The sequence below is a fragment of the Carcharodon carcharias genome, chromosome 4, assembly GCF_017639515.1.
Source record: "Carcharodon carcharias isolate sCarCar2 chromosome 4, sCarCar2.pri, whole genome shotgun sequence".
NCBI classification, from domain to species: Eukaryota; Metazoa; Chordata; class Chondrichthyes; order Lamniformes; family Lamnidae; genus Carcharodon; species Carcharodon carcharias.
The window spans coordinates 3,645,518-3,660,892 of record NC_054470.1 but is presented as its reverse complement, the minus strand read 5'-3'; the positions used below and the strand labels follow the sequence as shown (position 1 = coordinate 3,660,892).

The 15,375-nt window shown below is 40.7% G+C and overlaps 1 protein-coding gene across 9 annotated transcripts in view; it reads right to left on the bottom strand.

Annotated features, from left to right (window-relative positions):
- The window catches only part of LOC121277432 (3'-5' RNA helicase YTHDC2), a 174,098-nt gene that overhangs the window by 52,620 nt on the left and 106,103 nt on the right, over positions 1-15,375 (bottom strand). For 6 of the 9 annotated variants that reach the window (XM_041186886.1, XM_041186885.1, XM_041186890.1 and 3 more), the window contains 3 exons: positions 13,967-14,172; positions 13,626-13,833; positions 1,309-1,418 (listed from right to left, as the gene is read on the bottom strand). In XM_041186886.1, coding sequence (XP_041042820.1) covers positions 1,309-1,418; positions 13,626-13,833; positions 13,967-14,172 — 524 coding nt within the window. The remainder of the gene's footprint in view (positions 1-1,308; positions 1,419-13,625; positions 13,834-13,966; positions 14,173-15,375) is intronic. The other 3 variants (XM_041186887.1, XM_041186888.1, XM_041186889.1) reach the window with 3 other exon arrangements.

The window sequence follows — 15,375 nt, the reverse complement described above, 5'->3', positions numbered from 1 at the left end:
TGACAGTCTGAATGAGCTTTCAGGATGTTGCTTTGAAGGCAGGTGAGAAATTTATGTATCCACATGCACACAAAATGAGAGGGTTGAGGTATCAGGTCAGGGTCTGCTGCCATTCATTATCTGATGGTTAACTTGGCACTACAGAATTAATTTGTGTGTAGTCGTTGCACGGTTGGACCCTTGGAAGTCAGTATCCTGACACGTTCATCAGTACTCACCTTAAACAGAAGTACTGAGGGGAATGTGGCCAGGGTTGGAAAAGTGTAGCTACAAGGAGAGATTGGATAGGTTGGGGTTATTTTCCTTGGAACAAAGAAGGCTGAGAGATGACTTGATTAAGGTGTACAAAATTATGAGGGGAATAGATAGAGTGGACAGGATAAAATTGTTTCCCCTGGTGGAGACTTCTAGAACCAGGGGACATAGATTCAAGATAAGTGGCAGAAGGTGTAGGGGGGACATGAGGAAGAATTTTTTTTACACAGAGGGTAGTGGGTGTCTGGAATTCGCTGCCCAAGTTGGTGGTAGAGGCAGAAACTTTAAACTTTTAAAAAGTACCTGGATCTGCACCTTACGTGTTGTAAGCTGCAGGTCTATAGGCCAGGTGCAGGAAGGTGGGATTAGAAAGGGCACCTGGGTGTCCTCAGGCTGGTATGGACAAGATGGGCCGAATGGCCTCTTTCTGTGCTGTAACCTTTCTATGGTTCTATGGAAAGAAGGCTGAAATTCCCAGAACAAAACCGTAGAATGTAGGAGTGTGTTAATTGTTGGAAATAATTTTTTTTAAAAGGCTGCAGATGTGTGTATCTGTGTATACTTTGTTTCCAAAATAACAATTTAACTACTTGGCACAAGGTAGCAGATACACACCCACACATACAAAACTCAAAAGGTAGCCCTTGAGAAAATTTCAAAAAGAGCTCTCAGGAAAATAAATATTTTAACCCTTGGACTGGAGCCATCTAGTCTTGAAAGAAACAAACTTCAGCAGAATGCAATTTTTCAAGGAGTTAGAGTATTTCAATTGGAATAAAAACCATTAAAATGAGAGTTTGCAGATAATATTGGTTTTGTAATGAAATGCCAAATCTATAAAATCTTTGTTTTATTTTCAAAAATTTCAGCAAATATAGATTTTGAGATTAAATATTTTTCATTGAAATTGTGAAATTAGCATCACATCTTGAAAAGCCGACCATTTTAAATATTACTGTTGGAGCTGTAGTAGGTTTGTTTAAAGGTTAGCTTGCTTACATGCCAGTTATCAGTCTAAAATAGAACAAGGACATATATTCAAAAATTGCTTACTTCAGGGTCAATTCTAAAATTCAGCCATTCTTCTAGCTTCAAAGTTGCCATCTTAGAAGTGGATTTGTCCTCCATTTCACTATCGCTGCTGTCATTGGTGACACCGTCTACTGTACAAAACACAGAACAGAAGAAGTGACAAGCATGTCTTTAATTAGATTTTCTGAGAAACATCTTGTTGTGAATATCTAGTTCATGGTTCATGTGTTTTAGTATATAGTTTTTAGTCTTAGGAATTAAAGTTTAATGATAAAAAATGGATAATGCAATTAAATCAGCTTGGAGTCTATGGCACATAAAAGATAAGGGCCATGTTAATTTAAGAGGTTAACAACTGGAAACGCTAGATCACAAAACAGCAGATGGGCTTACTTAGTTGGAGAACTAGAGATGTGATGTCTACACTGCTAGCAAACAAGTGCAGTTCAGAGAGATGTTTTTGTTGTGGGAATTAAAGCCACATTAGTTTAAAAGCATGCAGCAAATCCTGAAAGTTTAGAAAATCCATTTACTTCAGCAGATCAAAAAGGACATTGTAAATGAGGGATAATTAACTTAAAATTAGCTTTGAGGTCAGCCCATGTCATCATGGAGATGGGCGGAGCTTAGGAAGGTCCTCTGGTCTGAATTTATCTGGGTATTTGCTCGGAGAGGGTGTTGGTTGCAGGCTGGACCTCATGTGACTTGCAGCTAACAGAGATAAAATAACTAAAGTAAATGACAGTTAAACAGACCATAAGCAAAGTAAAACACTAACTTCACCATTGACTGCATGGGACACAGGTGAGACTTAACCTCAGTTTGAAGTTTGTGAGGTGACAGAAGCTTGAAGATCGCCTGGTTTGAAACTAGTGGGAGAATCTACAGTGGTCCCTACCTGATTAATTTGGAAATATTGAAAAGTAACCAAGGGACCGAGGCCTCGACAGTCAAGATGGGAGTAAATGAAAGTTTTACCTCTGAGGATAGCTGCAGCTAAGGAAAATTCTCCAGAGGACTGCGGCATACTTATGGGTGGTCCCTACAGAAGTAAATAACTTTAAGATCAATGTGTCTTACAAGAGATTTCTTGGGGGAAGTAATAAGTAAACCTGAGTGCTGTTATGCTGTTGGTGTTATGGCTGGACAAGTCTGATACCTGGGTGGAACCTGGCTTGATAGATTCTAACTTTTTTTTGTTTAGAAGCATGGAGGGCAGCTACTGAACAGAGTCACAGGAGTTGGATGAACTTTTAACAACAGAATAAAACATTTATTAAATAAGAAAAGATTAGCCTCAGCCCAACCATCTTCAGCTGCTTCATCAATGACCTTCCTTCCATTATAAGTTCAGAAGCGGGATGTTCGCTGACGATTGCACAATATTCAGCACTATTCATGACTCCTCAGATACTGAAGCAGTCCATGTTCAAATGCAGCAAGACCTGGACAATGTCCAGGCTTGGGCTGACAAGTGGCAAGTAGCATTCGTGCCACACAAGTGACAGGCAATGACCATCTCCAACAAGAGAGAATCTCAACATCGCCCCTTGACATTCAATGGCCATCACTGAATCCCCCACGATCAACATCCTGGGAGTCACCATTGACCAGAAACTGGACTGGACTAGTCATATAAATACTGTGGCTGCAAAAGCAGGTCAGAGGCTGGGAATTCTGCAATGAGTAACTCACCTCCTGACTCCCCAAAGCCTGTCCACCATCTACAAGGCACAAGTCAGGAATGTAATGGAATACTCCCCATTTGCCTGGATGAGTGCAGCTCCCAAAACACTCAAGAAGCTTGACACCGTCCAGGACAAAGCAGCCCACTTGATTGGCACCCCATCCACAATCATTCACTCCATCCACCACCGTCGCACAGTAGCAGCAGTGTGTACCATCTAAAAGAGGCACCCCAGGAATTCACCAAGGCTCCTTAGACAGCACTTTCCAAATCCATGACCATTACCATCCAGCAGGATAAGGGTAGCAGATAGGTGGGAACATCACCACCTGGAGGTTCTCCTCCAAGCTACTCATATCACCATTCCTTCACTGTCACTGGGTCAAAATCCCGCAATTCCCTCCCTAACAGCACTGTGGGGGCACCTACACTACACGGACTGCTGCGGTTCAAGGCAGCAGCTCACCACCACCTTCTCAATTGCAAATAGGGATGGGCAATAAGTGCTGGCCCAGCCAGCAAAGCCCACATCCCGTGAATGAATTAAAAAAACTACTTCTTCACCTTAACTATACCTTTACAGATATATACAAATTTGTAAAGATAACACAAGTTACAGAATCTATCTTATACCCTATTGTTCAATGTGAACTAATAGGCGAACTGCAGCCAGACACTACACACCAAAACCAGGTTTCTATGGATTTCTCATCAACTCCCCTGGCACCCAACTCCCCTCACCCAGACACTTGTCACATTATAAGCCAGCTGGTCTCACTGAAACTCTGTCTTTCTCATGAGGGTTTCCAACCTCCACGCTCAAAGAACTCGCTTTGGGATTCTCTCCCAAAAGATGCTTCCATTCGGACATCTTCCACAAGGATCCAACTCCAAGACTTAAAAACTCTCCGTCCGATGTTCCTTTTTCCTGGATTTCCACCTGCATTCAGGCTTTGCCTTCCAAGCACACACTCAGATATTTTCCAGTGTCAACCAGGACACCACTGCTCCAAAGCCCATAGCAAGGAGTAACTAACTTTCGGCTGTCTCCTCAGATCTTCTGGCTTCTCATAAGCCTGCTTTATTTCAAGGCTGCTCCCTGCAGCTCTGCCTCTTTAATTCAGACCTTTTCCTCTGCTCCTAACTTCACTTAACAGGACCAGTTTCCGATTCCTGTCCTTGTTCCTTGACTTAACTGTCTTCCTGGGATTGTTTTCTGTTTCACTCCCTGGTTTTTGGGACTTTCTTTTCTTTGGGAACTGCTCCCTGTAACTCCCATGTTGCCTCTTCTGGCAACGCTGTAGCGTTTTCTTCTGGGTCACCTGACGCTCTTTTTTCACACTGTTTCACTTTTTTTTCCCTCCTCTTTTGCGCAAGAGCAGACCTGGCTTCCAAACCTCAAAAAAAATTTCAAAACTGCACATGTGCACAGGGCTGTTTACTGGCTTGAAGATGTGAATATGCACAAATCATGCATGTACAGCTCTTCTTCTGCCAGCACATGCACAGAAGCCGAAAAACATAAAAAAGAACAATCTACGCGTGTGTGGCCATTCTAGGGCCGGTGCATGCACAGAGACCGCTGGGGCCCAATGGGAATTGTAGCTCTGATTTTAAAAGGTAAGTTTTATTTTCTTTTCCTTTCTTTTTGGGGTTTAACACAGTGCGTAAAATAGTGTTAACTTACTCGCATTTGCTCTGTTTAATTTGTTTTATATACAATCAAGTTTGTGTTTTGTTCTAAAAAATGTGAAATCCTGTGCCATAGTTCTCTTGGTTAAAATGAAGTGTTTATATTTCTATTTAAATGTTATAATCTAGGCTGACATTTCAGTATAGTGTACTGAGAAACTGCTGCATTATTGGCAGTACCGTCTTTCAGATCACACATTAAACTGTTGGCTCCATCTGTTCTCTCAGATGGTTGGCATTATTCGAAGCAAAGCTATGGAGTTTCTCCCAGTGTCCTGGCCAATATCCCCAACTGGCATTACAAAAATTGATGTTCTGGTCATTGCTTTTTGTGAAACCTAGCAGTACACAAATTGGCTTCCACTTTTTCTATTACAATGGTAATCTCATTTCCAGGCTACTTCATTGCTGTCAAACATTTTGGCACATCCTGAAGCTTTTGATCATGGGATGGCGGCATCGCTGGCTAGGCCAGCATTTATTGCCCATCCCTATTTGCCCTTGAGAACTGAGTGGCTTGCTAAGAGTCAACCACATTGCTGCAGGTCTGGAGTCACATGTAAGCCAGCAAATGTCCTTTCCTAAAGGGCATTAGTGAACCTGAAGGGTTTTTATGACAATTGGCAATAGTTTAATGGTCATCACTATACTTTTAATTCCAGTTTCTTTTATTGACTTCAAATTTCATCATCTGCCATGGTGGGATTTGACCCAGGTCCCCAGAGCATTACCCTGAGTCTCTCAATTCCTCGTCCAGTGACAATACCACTACACCACCACTTCTCACGAGCTGTGAAAAGTGTTATTTAAATATAATCATGCAATGACTTTAGTACTTTTCTTTTAAAATTGTGAAATGCAAAATTAGGAACAGCTTATTCAATGCCTCCCAATAAAGCAATTTTTTATTCCCATTCTAGATCAAGTGGATTTCAGAAAGATGCACAATATCTTTATATTAATGGATAAGCAAGAGTCAACTTGGCTAAAAAACAGTTTTAAAATATAACACGTAGTTGTGGAATTATGAAGAGGGAAACATGTAATTCATAAAATGCTTAAAAAACAAAATCTATCTACTTGGGCAATAATAATTTTCATTCTGTATATTTATTGCTATAATACAAACATATCAATTACAGCAAGCAAACTAAATATGCAAAGATCCACAGCAAATGTCTGACACTTTACTGAATATGAGTTGGATATGATTCAGGAGAGTTACAATGGAATCATAGAATGGTTACAGCATAGGTGATCATTCAGCCCATTGTTTCTCTGCCAGTTCTCTACAAGAGCAATTCAGCTAAAACACATCTATTTCCATAGGCTATTGTATTATCCAGTATTGTAGCAAACTGAAGTCCGTACCATGCCACAAAGTGGGTTTGTACTTTTGAATTCCTATATAATGCACTCCTACTCTCAGCTGTGCCATTAAGCAAATATAGGCCTTTCACTTTTTTTAAAAAAATAGCAAGGGTAGGAACAAAAGTGACAAGGTAATTATGGACAAAGAAGAACATTCAACCCATATTAGCTTAATCCAACCAGAAGTTTTCTATAGGAGCTCTCCTTGCAGCATCCTATTGTTTGTTTAATGCCTGCAGGATTTTTAGTTCAACCATTCTACTGAAAAGCACAACATCAAGTATTCATCAATCTCTGCAAGAAGAATTTTATGGTGTCAGTCATTGCTACTTTTCAAGCGCTTGAACCATACATCCTTGCACAACTCTCAACTCAATTTATAGTAATATTTCAGATATACCTTTTCCATACAATTCATTATTCTAAAGCTATAGAATACACCAAATTCTGCAGCTAGTTAATTAGATAACTGGCTCAAGTAGGATTTCAGAAGCTAGATTCAGAGCATAAAAGCAGGCCACCTACAGTGCTGCCTTGCTGCACTGGAGTGCTGCTTTGGGCTGCATTCGAGTGCTCCAGTTGGAGTTTGGTGAATGAAGGGGCTCTGTGATGAGGGAAGGTGGTAATCTTTTCATTTTCTACCTTTCCTCAGTAAGAAGAATGGTGGCCTTGGTAAGTATGACCTAGTGAGTATTTCTACTGTCCATAATATTCCCTAAACTAGAGGAAGTAAAAATAGAGTAATTTAAGGGTAAGTCATGCCTGGGCAGCTCGACCACATGGAATGCTCCTCCTGTTTGATGTGGGAAGTCAGGGACACTCCCAGTGTTCAAGACAAGCACGTGTGCAGCAAGTGTCTCCAGCTGCAGCTACTCAAAATCCATGTTTTGGAGCTGGAGTTGCAGCTGCAGTCACTGTGAAGCATCAGCAAGGGTGAGATCTTCGTGGATAGCACGTACAATGAGGTGGTCATGCTGCAGATAAAGAGTGCACAGGCAGGAAGGGAATGGGTGACTGCCAGACAGAGTAAAAGCACTAGGCAGGTAGTGCAGGAGTTCCCTGGATCCACTTCCCTCTCTAACAGATTTTCTGTTTTGGATACTGCTGGGGAGATGGTTACTCAGGGGAAAGCAGCAAGAGACAAGTCTGTGACACCACAAGTGCCTCAGCTCCAAGTCGGGGTTGGGGGGGGGGTGGGGGAATGGACATAAAAAATGAGTGGGAGAGCAATATTGATAGGGGGTTCCAAAATACGGGAATAGATAGACGTTTCTGTAGTTGCAGATGTGGCACCAGCTTGGTCTGTTGCCTCCTGCTGCCAGGGTCAAGAATGTCACTGAGTGGCTGCAGGACATTCTGGAGGGGGAGGGTGAACAGCCAGAGGTCGTGGTCCATATCGGTACCAATGACATAGGTAAAAAGAGGGATGATGTCCTGAAAGCAGAATGTGGCAGCCAGGAAATAAATTAAAAAGCAGGACCTCAAAAGGTCGTAATCTCAGGATTACTCCCAGTGCCACATGCTAGCGAGATCAGGAATAGAAGAATAGGCCAGATGAACGCGTGATTGGAGAGATCGTGTAGGACGGAGGGATTTAGATTCTTGAGGCATTGGGATCAATTCTGGGGAAGATGGGGCCTGTACAAGCTGGACAGGTTGCGCCCCAGCAGGACCGGGACCAATACCCTCACAGGGGTATTCGCTAGTACTGTAAAGGAGGGCTTAAATTAAAGGCAGGGGGATGGGAACCTGAGTGGGGAGGCTCAAGACAGGGAAACAAAGATAGGAATGAAAGACAGAAAAGTAGAAAGCAAAAGTGGAAAGCAGAGGAAACAAGGGTTAGCAGCAAATAGGGCCATAGTGCAACCAAAGATGTGTAAAAGGGTTAAAAAGACAAGTCTAAAGGCACTGTACCTGAATGCACAGAGCATTCGCAATAAGGTAGATGAATTAGTAGCGCAAATAGATGTAAATGGGTATGATATGATTGCGATTACGGAGACATAGCTGCAGGATAACCGAGGCTGGGAACTGAATATCCAAGGGTACTCGATATTTAGGAAGAACAGACAAAAAGGAAAAGGAAGTGGGGTGATGTTGTTAGTTAAGGGTGAAATCAGTACAATGGTGAGAGAAAATATTGGCTAAGAAAATCTAGATGTAGAATCAGTCTGGGTGGAGCTAAGAAGCAACAAGGGGTGGAAAACATTAGTGGGAGTTGTCTATAGGCCTCTAAACAGTAGTGGTAAGGTAGGGTACGGCAGTAAACAAGAAATTAGAGATGCGTGTCATAAGGGTTCTACAGTACTCATGGGTGACTTTAATCTACGTATAGATTGGGCAAACCAAATTAGCAATAATATTGTGGCGGATGAATTCCTGGAGTATATACGAGATAGTTTCTTAGACCAGTACATCGAGGAACCATTTAGAGAACAGGCTTTCCTAAATTTGGAATTGCGTAATGAGAAGGGGTTAATTAATAATCTTGTTGCATGGGGTCCTTTAGGGAACAGTGACCATAACAGGATAGAATTCTTCATTAGGATGGAAAGTGAAGTCATCCAGTCTGAAACGAAGATCCTAAATCTAAACAAAGGAAGCTATGAGGCGTGAGTTGGCTAAGATAGATTAGAGAGTTCATTAAAAGGCATGGCAATGGAAGGGCAATGGCTGATATTTAAGGAACGAATGTATGCATTGCAACAGTTATTCATTCTTTTCTGGCACAAAAACACGACAGGTAAAGCAGCCCAACCATGGCTCACAAAAGAAATTAAGGATAGTATTAGATTCAAAGCGGAGTCATATAAAGTTGCTAGAAAAAGTCAAAAGCCTGAGGATGGGGATCAGTTTCGAATTTGTCAAAGGAAGGCTGACAGATTGATTAAGAGGGGAAAAATAGAGTATGAGGAACATAAAAGCAGGCTGTAAAAGGCTCCATAAGTATGTAAAAAGAAAAAGATTAGTGAAAACAAATATAGGTCCCTTACAGTCCGAAATGGGAGAATTCATAATAGAAAACAAAGTGGCAGACTAATTAAACAACTACTTTAGTTCTGTCTTCATGGAGGAAGACACAAATAACTTGCCAGAAATGCTTTCCAGGACCAAGGGTCTAGTGAGGAAGAGGAATTGAAGGAAATCAGTATTGCAAAAACAATAGTGCTGGAGAAATTAATGGGAGTGAAAGCTGATAAATCCCCAGGGCCTGAAAATCTACATCCCAACGTACTAAAGGAGGTGACCATGGAAATACCGGATGCACTGGTTATCACCTTCCAAGCTTCTGTAGATTCTGGAACAGTCCCAGCAAATTGGAAGATGGCAATTGTAACCCCACTATTTAAAAAAACGGAGGGAGAAAACATGGGCTTTCAGACCAGTTGGCCTAACATCAGTAGTCAGGAAAATGCTAGAGTCTATTATAAAGGATGTGATAACAGGACATTTAGAAAATAGCAATGGGATTAGACAAAGTCAACATGGATTTATGAAGGGGAAATCATGTTTGACAAACCTACTGGAGGTTTTTTGAGGGTGTAACTTGCAGAATAAATAAGGGCGAACAAATGGATATGGCGCATTTGGATTTTCAGAAAGCTTTTGATAAAGTCCCACATAAGAGGTTAGTGCGCAAAATTAAAGCACATGGGATTGAGGGTAATCTATTGGCATGGGCTGAGAATTGGTTATCAGACAAAAAACAGGAAGTAGGAATAAATGGGTATTTTTTGGAGTGGCAGGCAGCAACTCGTAGGGTACCACACAATCAGTGCTTGGGTCCAGCTATTCACAATATATATCAATGATTTGGATGAGGGAACCAAAAGTAATATTTCCAAGTTTGCTGACAACATAAAACTTGGGTGGGAATGTGAGTGGTGAGGAAGATGTTAAGAGGCTCAAGGTGATTTAGACAAGTTGAATGAGTGGGCAAATACATGGCAGATGCAGTATAATGTGGATAAATGTGAAGTTATCGACATCGGTAGGAAAAACAGAATGACAGAGCATTATTTAAATGGTGATAGATTGGGGAATGTTGATGCACAAAGGAGCCTTGTACATGAGTCACTGAAAGCTAGCATGCAGATGCAGCAAGCAGTTAAGAAGGCAAATGATATGTTGGCTTTCATTGCAAGGGGACTTGAGTACAAGAGCAAGGAAGTCTTACAGCAGCTGGACAGAGTCTTGGTGAGACCATGCCAGCAGTAGTATGTGCAGTTTTGGTCTCCTCACCTAAGGAAGGATATACTTGTCAAAGAGGGAGTGCAGTGAAGGTTCACTAGACTGATTCCTGGGATGGCAGTATTGTCATATGAGGAGAGACTGGGTTGACTAAGCCTGCATTCACTGGAGTTCAGAAGAATGAAAGGGGATCTCAATGAAACATAGAAAATTCTGACAGGGCTGGACAGACTAGATGCAGGGATGATGTTTCCTCTGGCTTGGGGGGGGGGGGGGGTTTGGTTCGAGAACAAGGGGTCACATGTGGTGAATCTGTAGAATTCTCTACCACCAATGGCTGTGGAGGCCAAGTCACTGATTATATTTAAAAGGAAATAGATCGATTTTTAGATTCTAAAGGCGTCAAGGGGTATGGGGAGAGAGCAGGAGTGTGGTGTTGAGATAGAGCATCAGCTATGATCATATTGAATGGAGGACCAGGCTCGAAGGGCCAAATGATCTATTCCTGCTCCTATTTTCTATTTTTCTATACATCTCTATAAGATCACCTCGAAAATGCCACTTTCTCAGGCTGCATAGCCCAAGCCTCTCCAATCATTCATCACAACTCAGTCTTCTAACACTAGAGATCAGCCTATGGTTCTTCCCTGCACTGTCTGCAGTACTTGAATGCCTGCTACCAGAAAACAGAACTTGATGCAGTACTCTGCGTAATCTAACCAGAGAACTACAAAGGTTGAGCACAATTTCTGCCAAGTTATATTTCTATTCTTTTGTCTGTAACATTTAACATGCTACTGGCTTTGTTGACATCTGGTTGTACATGTTAAATGTTGAGTCCACCAAGACTGGCAGGTCTCTTTCCAGTTCATCTATAGTCATTTCAATGCAATTCTTTGAATAATTTTGTTGCTTTTTTTCCCCATCCTATGTGCAGTGGTATGCACATTAGATTTCGTCCACCATTGATCAGCCCATATTCATGTTTAATCCAACTCATTGAAACTTGTGTACTGCTTTCTTGATTCCACTACCTCATAGTTCAGCACCATAATCAAATTTTACCACTTCTGAACCCCAGCAGATCGACAATGGATTTGGGAATGTGGATTCAGAAACAAGGAAAAAATAAAACACTTCTTTGGGCTGGGTAAAAGAGTAATGTACATCTAACGTTTATTGAGCAGCTTTTAATTTGTTTGGTCATTTGATAAAACTTAAGAACAATGAAAACATTAATGTTTTAATTATTTTTGGGAAATGGAAAATGATCATGCAAATGCAATTTTTAATCTACGGAATACATTTCAAAGGCAACTTAAAGCTGGCTTCAAACTATTTTTCTTTGATCTCTAACTTATACTTATTAGCACAAAAAATATTTATTTAGATTCTGAAATGAGTGAAATTTAACTAAACAACACACTGCTGTTGCTGCTTTCAGTAGGTACTCCTACCAGGAGATCTGCTTGTTATGGTAAGTCACACTCGGCTGTCTTGCGCCATTCCGCACAAATCCACTGTAGCTCATCTGCAACCGCTCTGTGACATCCATCATCCAACTACACCCAGGTCGACAGCTCTTTCTACTACCCTCGAGAATAGATCTATGCAGCTTTTCAGCTCTGATCAAATGGCCAAAAATACTGATGTTTTCTTTTCTGGGTGTCACTTTTTAGTTTTGTTTTGCCCTTGCAATTTCAAACACGTCTTTATTAATCCTGTGGTCTGTATGTGGAACCTTAAGCATATGTCTTAGTTTCCACAGATTTGTCTAGGTTTCTGAAGCATACAGGAAACTGGATAGAATGTAGCATCTTGTGAGTTTCTTCCTTGTTACAAGTTTGAGTTTTGTTATTAACACATTCTTCACTTTCACAAAAGTATTTCTGGCTATCTCTAAGCTTCTGTTACGAAAGTATAATAATTTTCATTATATTTTTCTGGTTTATTGTAAAGTAGGTTTAAGGGTGTGAGTGCGTATGATTCTGTCTGTGTGATTTAATACCTTGGAGTCAGATAGACTGCAAGCTTGAAATTATTAAAAGCAGATGACTGTAGAAATGTACTTGAAATGCTAATGAGTAAACAGGGATGCTGTCTTACCATGTAAGGTGTGAAGCGAATTTGAATTTGTAGATAAGTGAAGGGATTGTCTGGATTTCAAAGGGATGGTAGTCTGTTTTCAACCAGCCAGATAAACAAGGCTAAGGAGTGAGTTTATTTTTCCCAAAGGTTACTGACAATATTGACAACATGAAAGTTTTTATATTATGGGCATGGTATGGTTCCAAAAGGTATATGGAACAATGGGATTTACATATTAAAGGGAGAGAAACATATATGAAGGAGAATGGAAGGCTATGTTGAAGCCCATATAAAATCTAACAGAAGTGTGAGAAAACAGCCTTGAAGAAGCCTCCAGCCATTTGTGCGTATGTCTGCTATGTCCAGTAACTGAAGATGGAGAAAACTATATGGAATTCCACTGTCAAGTGGGTATTATGTTAACTTGCTGAATTGTTTTTGTAAATCTAAAATCTATTTTGGGCTGTTGCCTTAAGCGGGTATGTAACTGGGAGTCAGGTTAATTAGGAATTTTAAGAGTTATTCAGTATTAACTAATCGTAGTTTTATGTATGTGCTTGAAATCTTTTATTTTATTAATGAGCATTTTGTGGACTCATTACTTCTGAATTCAATGCACAAATCTTCTCGTAATAAATACAAATTGCAAAATCATTGTGATAGCATGGCCAAGTTTCCCTAGTAGATTTGGTCCACCTGGCAAACATCATCTGCCACGTCATAACACTTCTTCTGACCTTGGCATCACATCTTCCACCTTCTATTATCATTTGTCCTAAATAAACAAACATATCTATTTGTTCCATTGTGACACCATCCACTTCAACCTTCACTATAATTTCTTCTAATGCATTCCTTCTATCATTTTTTTTTGCATTTTTGGTGTTCATATGTAATCGTATTCTAAACTTCTAATTTTACTTTATCTATGATATTTTGTAAGGCCTCTCTCTGATTCTGCAAGTAGCACTGTATCGTCAGCGTACTGCAAGCTTGTTACATTCTTGCCTCCAATTTTTACCCCTGGAAGCACATGTAATTTTCTGAATATTTGTTCTGGGGACAGATTGAATAATTTTTGCGACAGTACACAACTTTGTCGTACTCCTCTCTTCTCTTGAGCAAATCTGATTCTGGCCTGATGCTCACTATTTAATCCCAAAATATTCCAGAGCCGGATAAATCTCTAATATTTACTGCCAATGTCGCATTTCAGTTACACGTCTATTAGCTTTTGGTGATAAACACGATTGAATGCTTTTGTCAACAAAAACATATTATAGTTTATGAAGAAATAATTTTGACTCACTGTATGTGTTACCTCGAGGAGAAGAGGGCTCCTGTAATGCACTGCTTGATAGTCTAGCTGGACCACCAAATAAGGCCACGGAGATGGGGGTTACGGCAGAACAGCAGCATATATTAGCAATTCGGTGTGCTCTTGTCATTTCATCATAAATAAGCCAGTCAGTGGGCAATGCTTGAACAGCCACAACTTGTCCATTTGCTGGGGGTATCTAATACAAAATTAAGATTGTACATTAGAGATTAATACACACTTTCACAAAAACTAACCTAGCTATGAAAGTTTATCAGATGCTGAAAAGGATTCCAGCCTAATCTTCTAATGGCAGAAAGCACAAGTCCTACCTTCTTATACTGTGGTTGGCTGAGAACTGAGGTAGGGTGAAATCTGACTTTCTTTTCTTTAGACCCAGTCAACATTAAATTCTCTCGGTCAACGTGGATAAGATTTGGATACATGCCTGCAACTAATGCAGCTTTCACCACAGCCCAATTCTCAGAGTTTGTGTTCACATCTCGAATATCACCTCCACCTCGTGCCCTCACAAAACCTGTGAGGCAATTTTAAACAAAGGAAAACAATAAGGATGCAAAGCAATCAAGTCAAACTGGTCTTCAATATACTTACACAAATAAAAATAAATCAAAGAAAATTACAGATAAAATTAACTACAGTTATATTATGAGTGTCTTATAATGCTCACTTAAAGCTAATCAGCTCTTATGGAATACTGAAAGGTCTTGTTCCCCAAGTGTCAACTTACAGAAAAAAATTCAGATGTAGTTTTTTTTATAAACTATTTGTAAGTTGAAAGCATTTATAACTTGCTTAATGCTTATGAACTAATGAATGAACAACAAATCTTTAGCTGAAACTAGATAATGAGACATGATAAATATATCCCGAGTCTGCCTTCAAGAAACCCCCACTTGTAAAAGCAGCAGTAAGCAAGTGATGCTGGTAAACAGGATACTCGTTCCAGCCTGCTACATCTGATCCTGAGCCACAAATAGCAGGCACATTTAAAATTCTTGTACCTTAATTCTAAAATCCCCACCACTTATAACAGGAATTCCACAGCACAGTCCCCTACTATTTGTCATTTATATAAATGAAATAGATGACTATGTGGGGGATAGGATTAGTAAGTTTGCGGATGACACAAAGATTAGCCAGGTGGTTAATAGTGAGGTTGAGTGTCTTGGGCTGCAGGAAGATAAAGACGGGATGGTCAAATGGGCAGATAAGTGGCAGATGGAATTTAACCCTGAAAGGTGTGAGGTGATACACTTTGGAAGGAGTCATTTGACAAGGAAGTAGTCAATGAACGGCATGACACCAGGAAGTTCTGAGGAACAAAGGGACCTTGGCATGTGTGTCCATAGATCTCTGAAGGCAGAGGGGCATGTTAGTGGGGTGGTGAAAAAGGCATATGGGACACTTGCCTTTATCAATCAAGGCATAGATTACAAAAGTAGGGAGGTCATGTTGGAGTTGTATAGAACCTTGGTGAGGCCACAGCTGGAGTAGTGTGTGCAGTTCTGGTCACCACATTATAGGAAGGATGTGATTGCACTGGAGGGGGTGCAGACGAGACTCACCAGGATGTTGCCTGGGATGAAACATTTAAGTTACGAAGAGAGGTTGGATAGATCTGGGTTGTTTTTGTTGGAGCAGAGAAGACTGAGGGGCGACCTGATCGAGGTGTACAAGATTATGAGGGGCATGGACAGGGTGGATAGGGAGCAGCTGT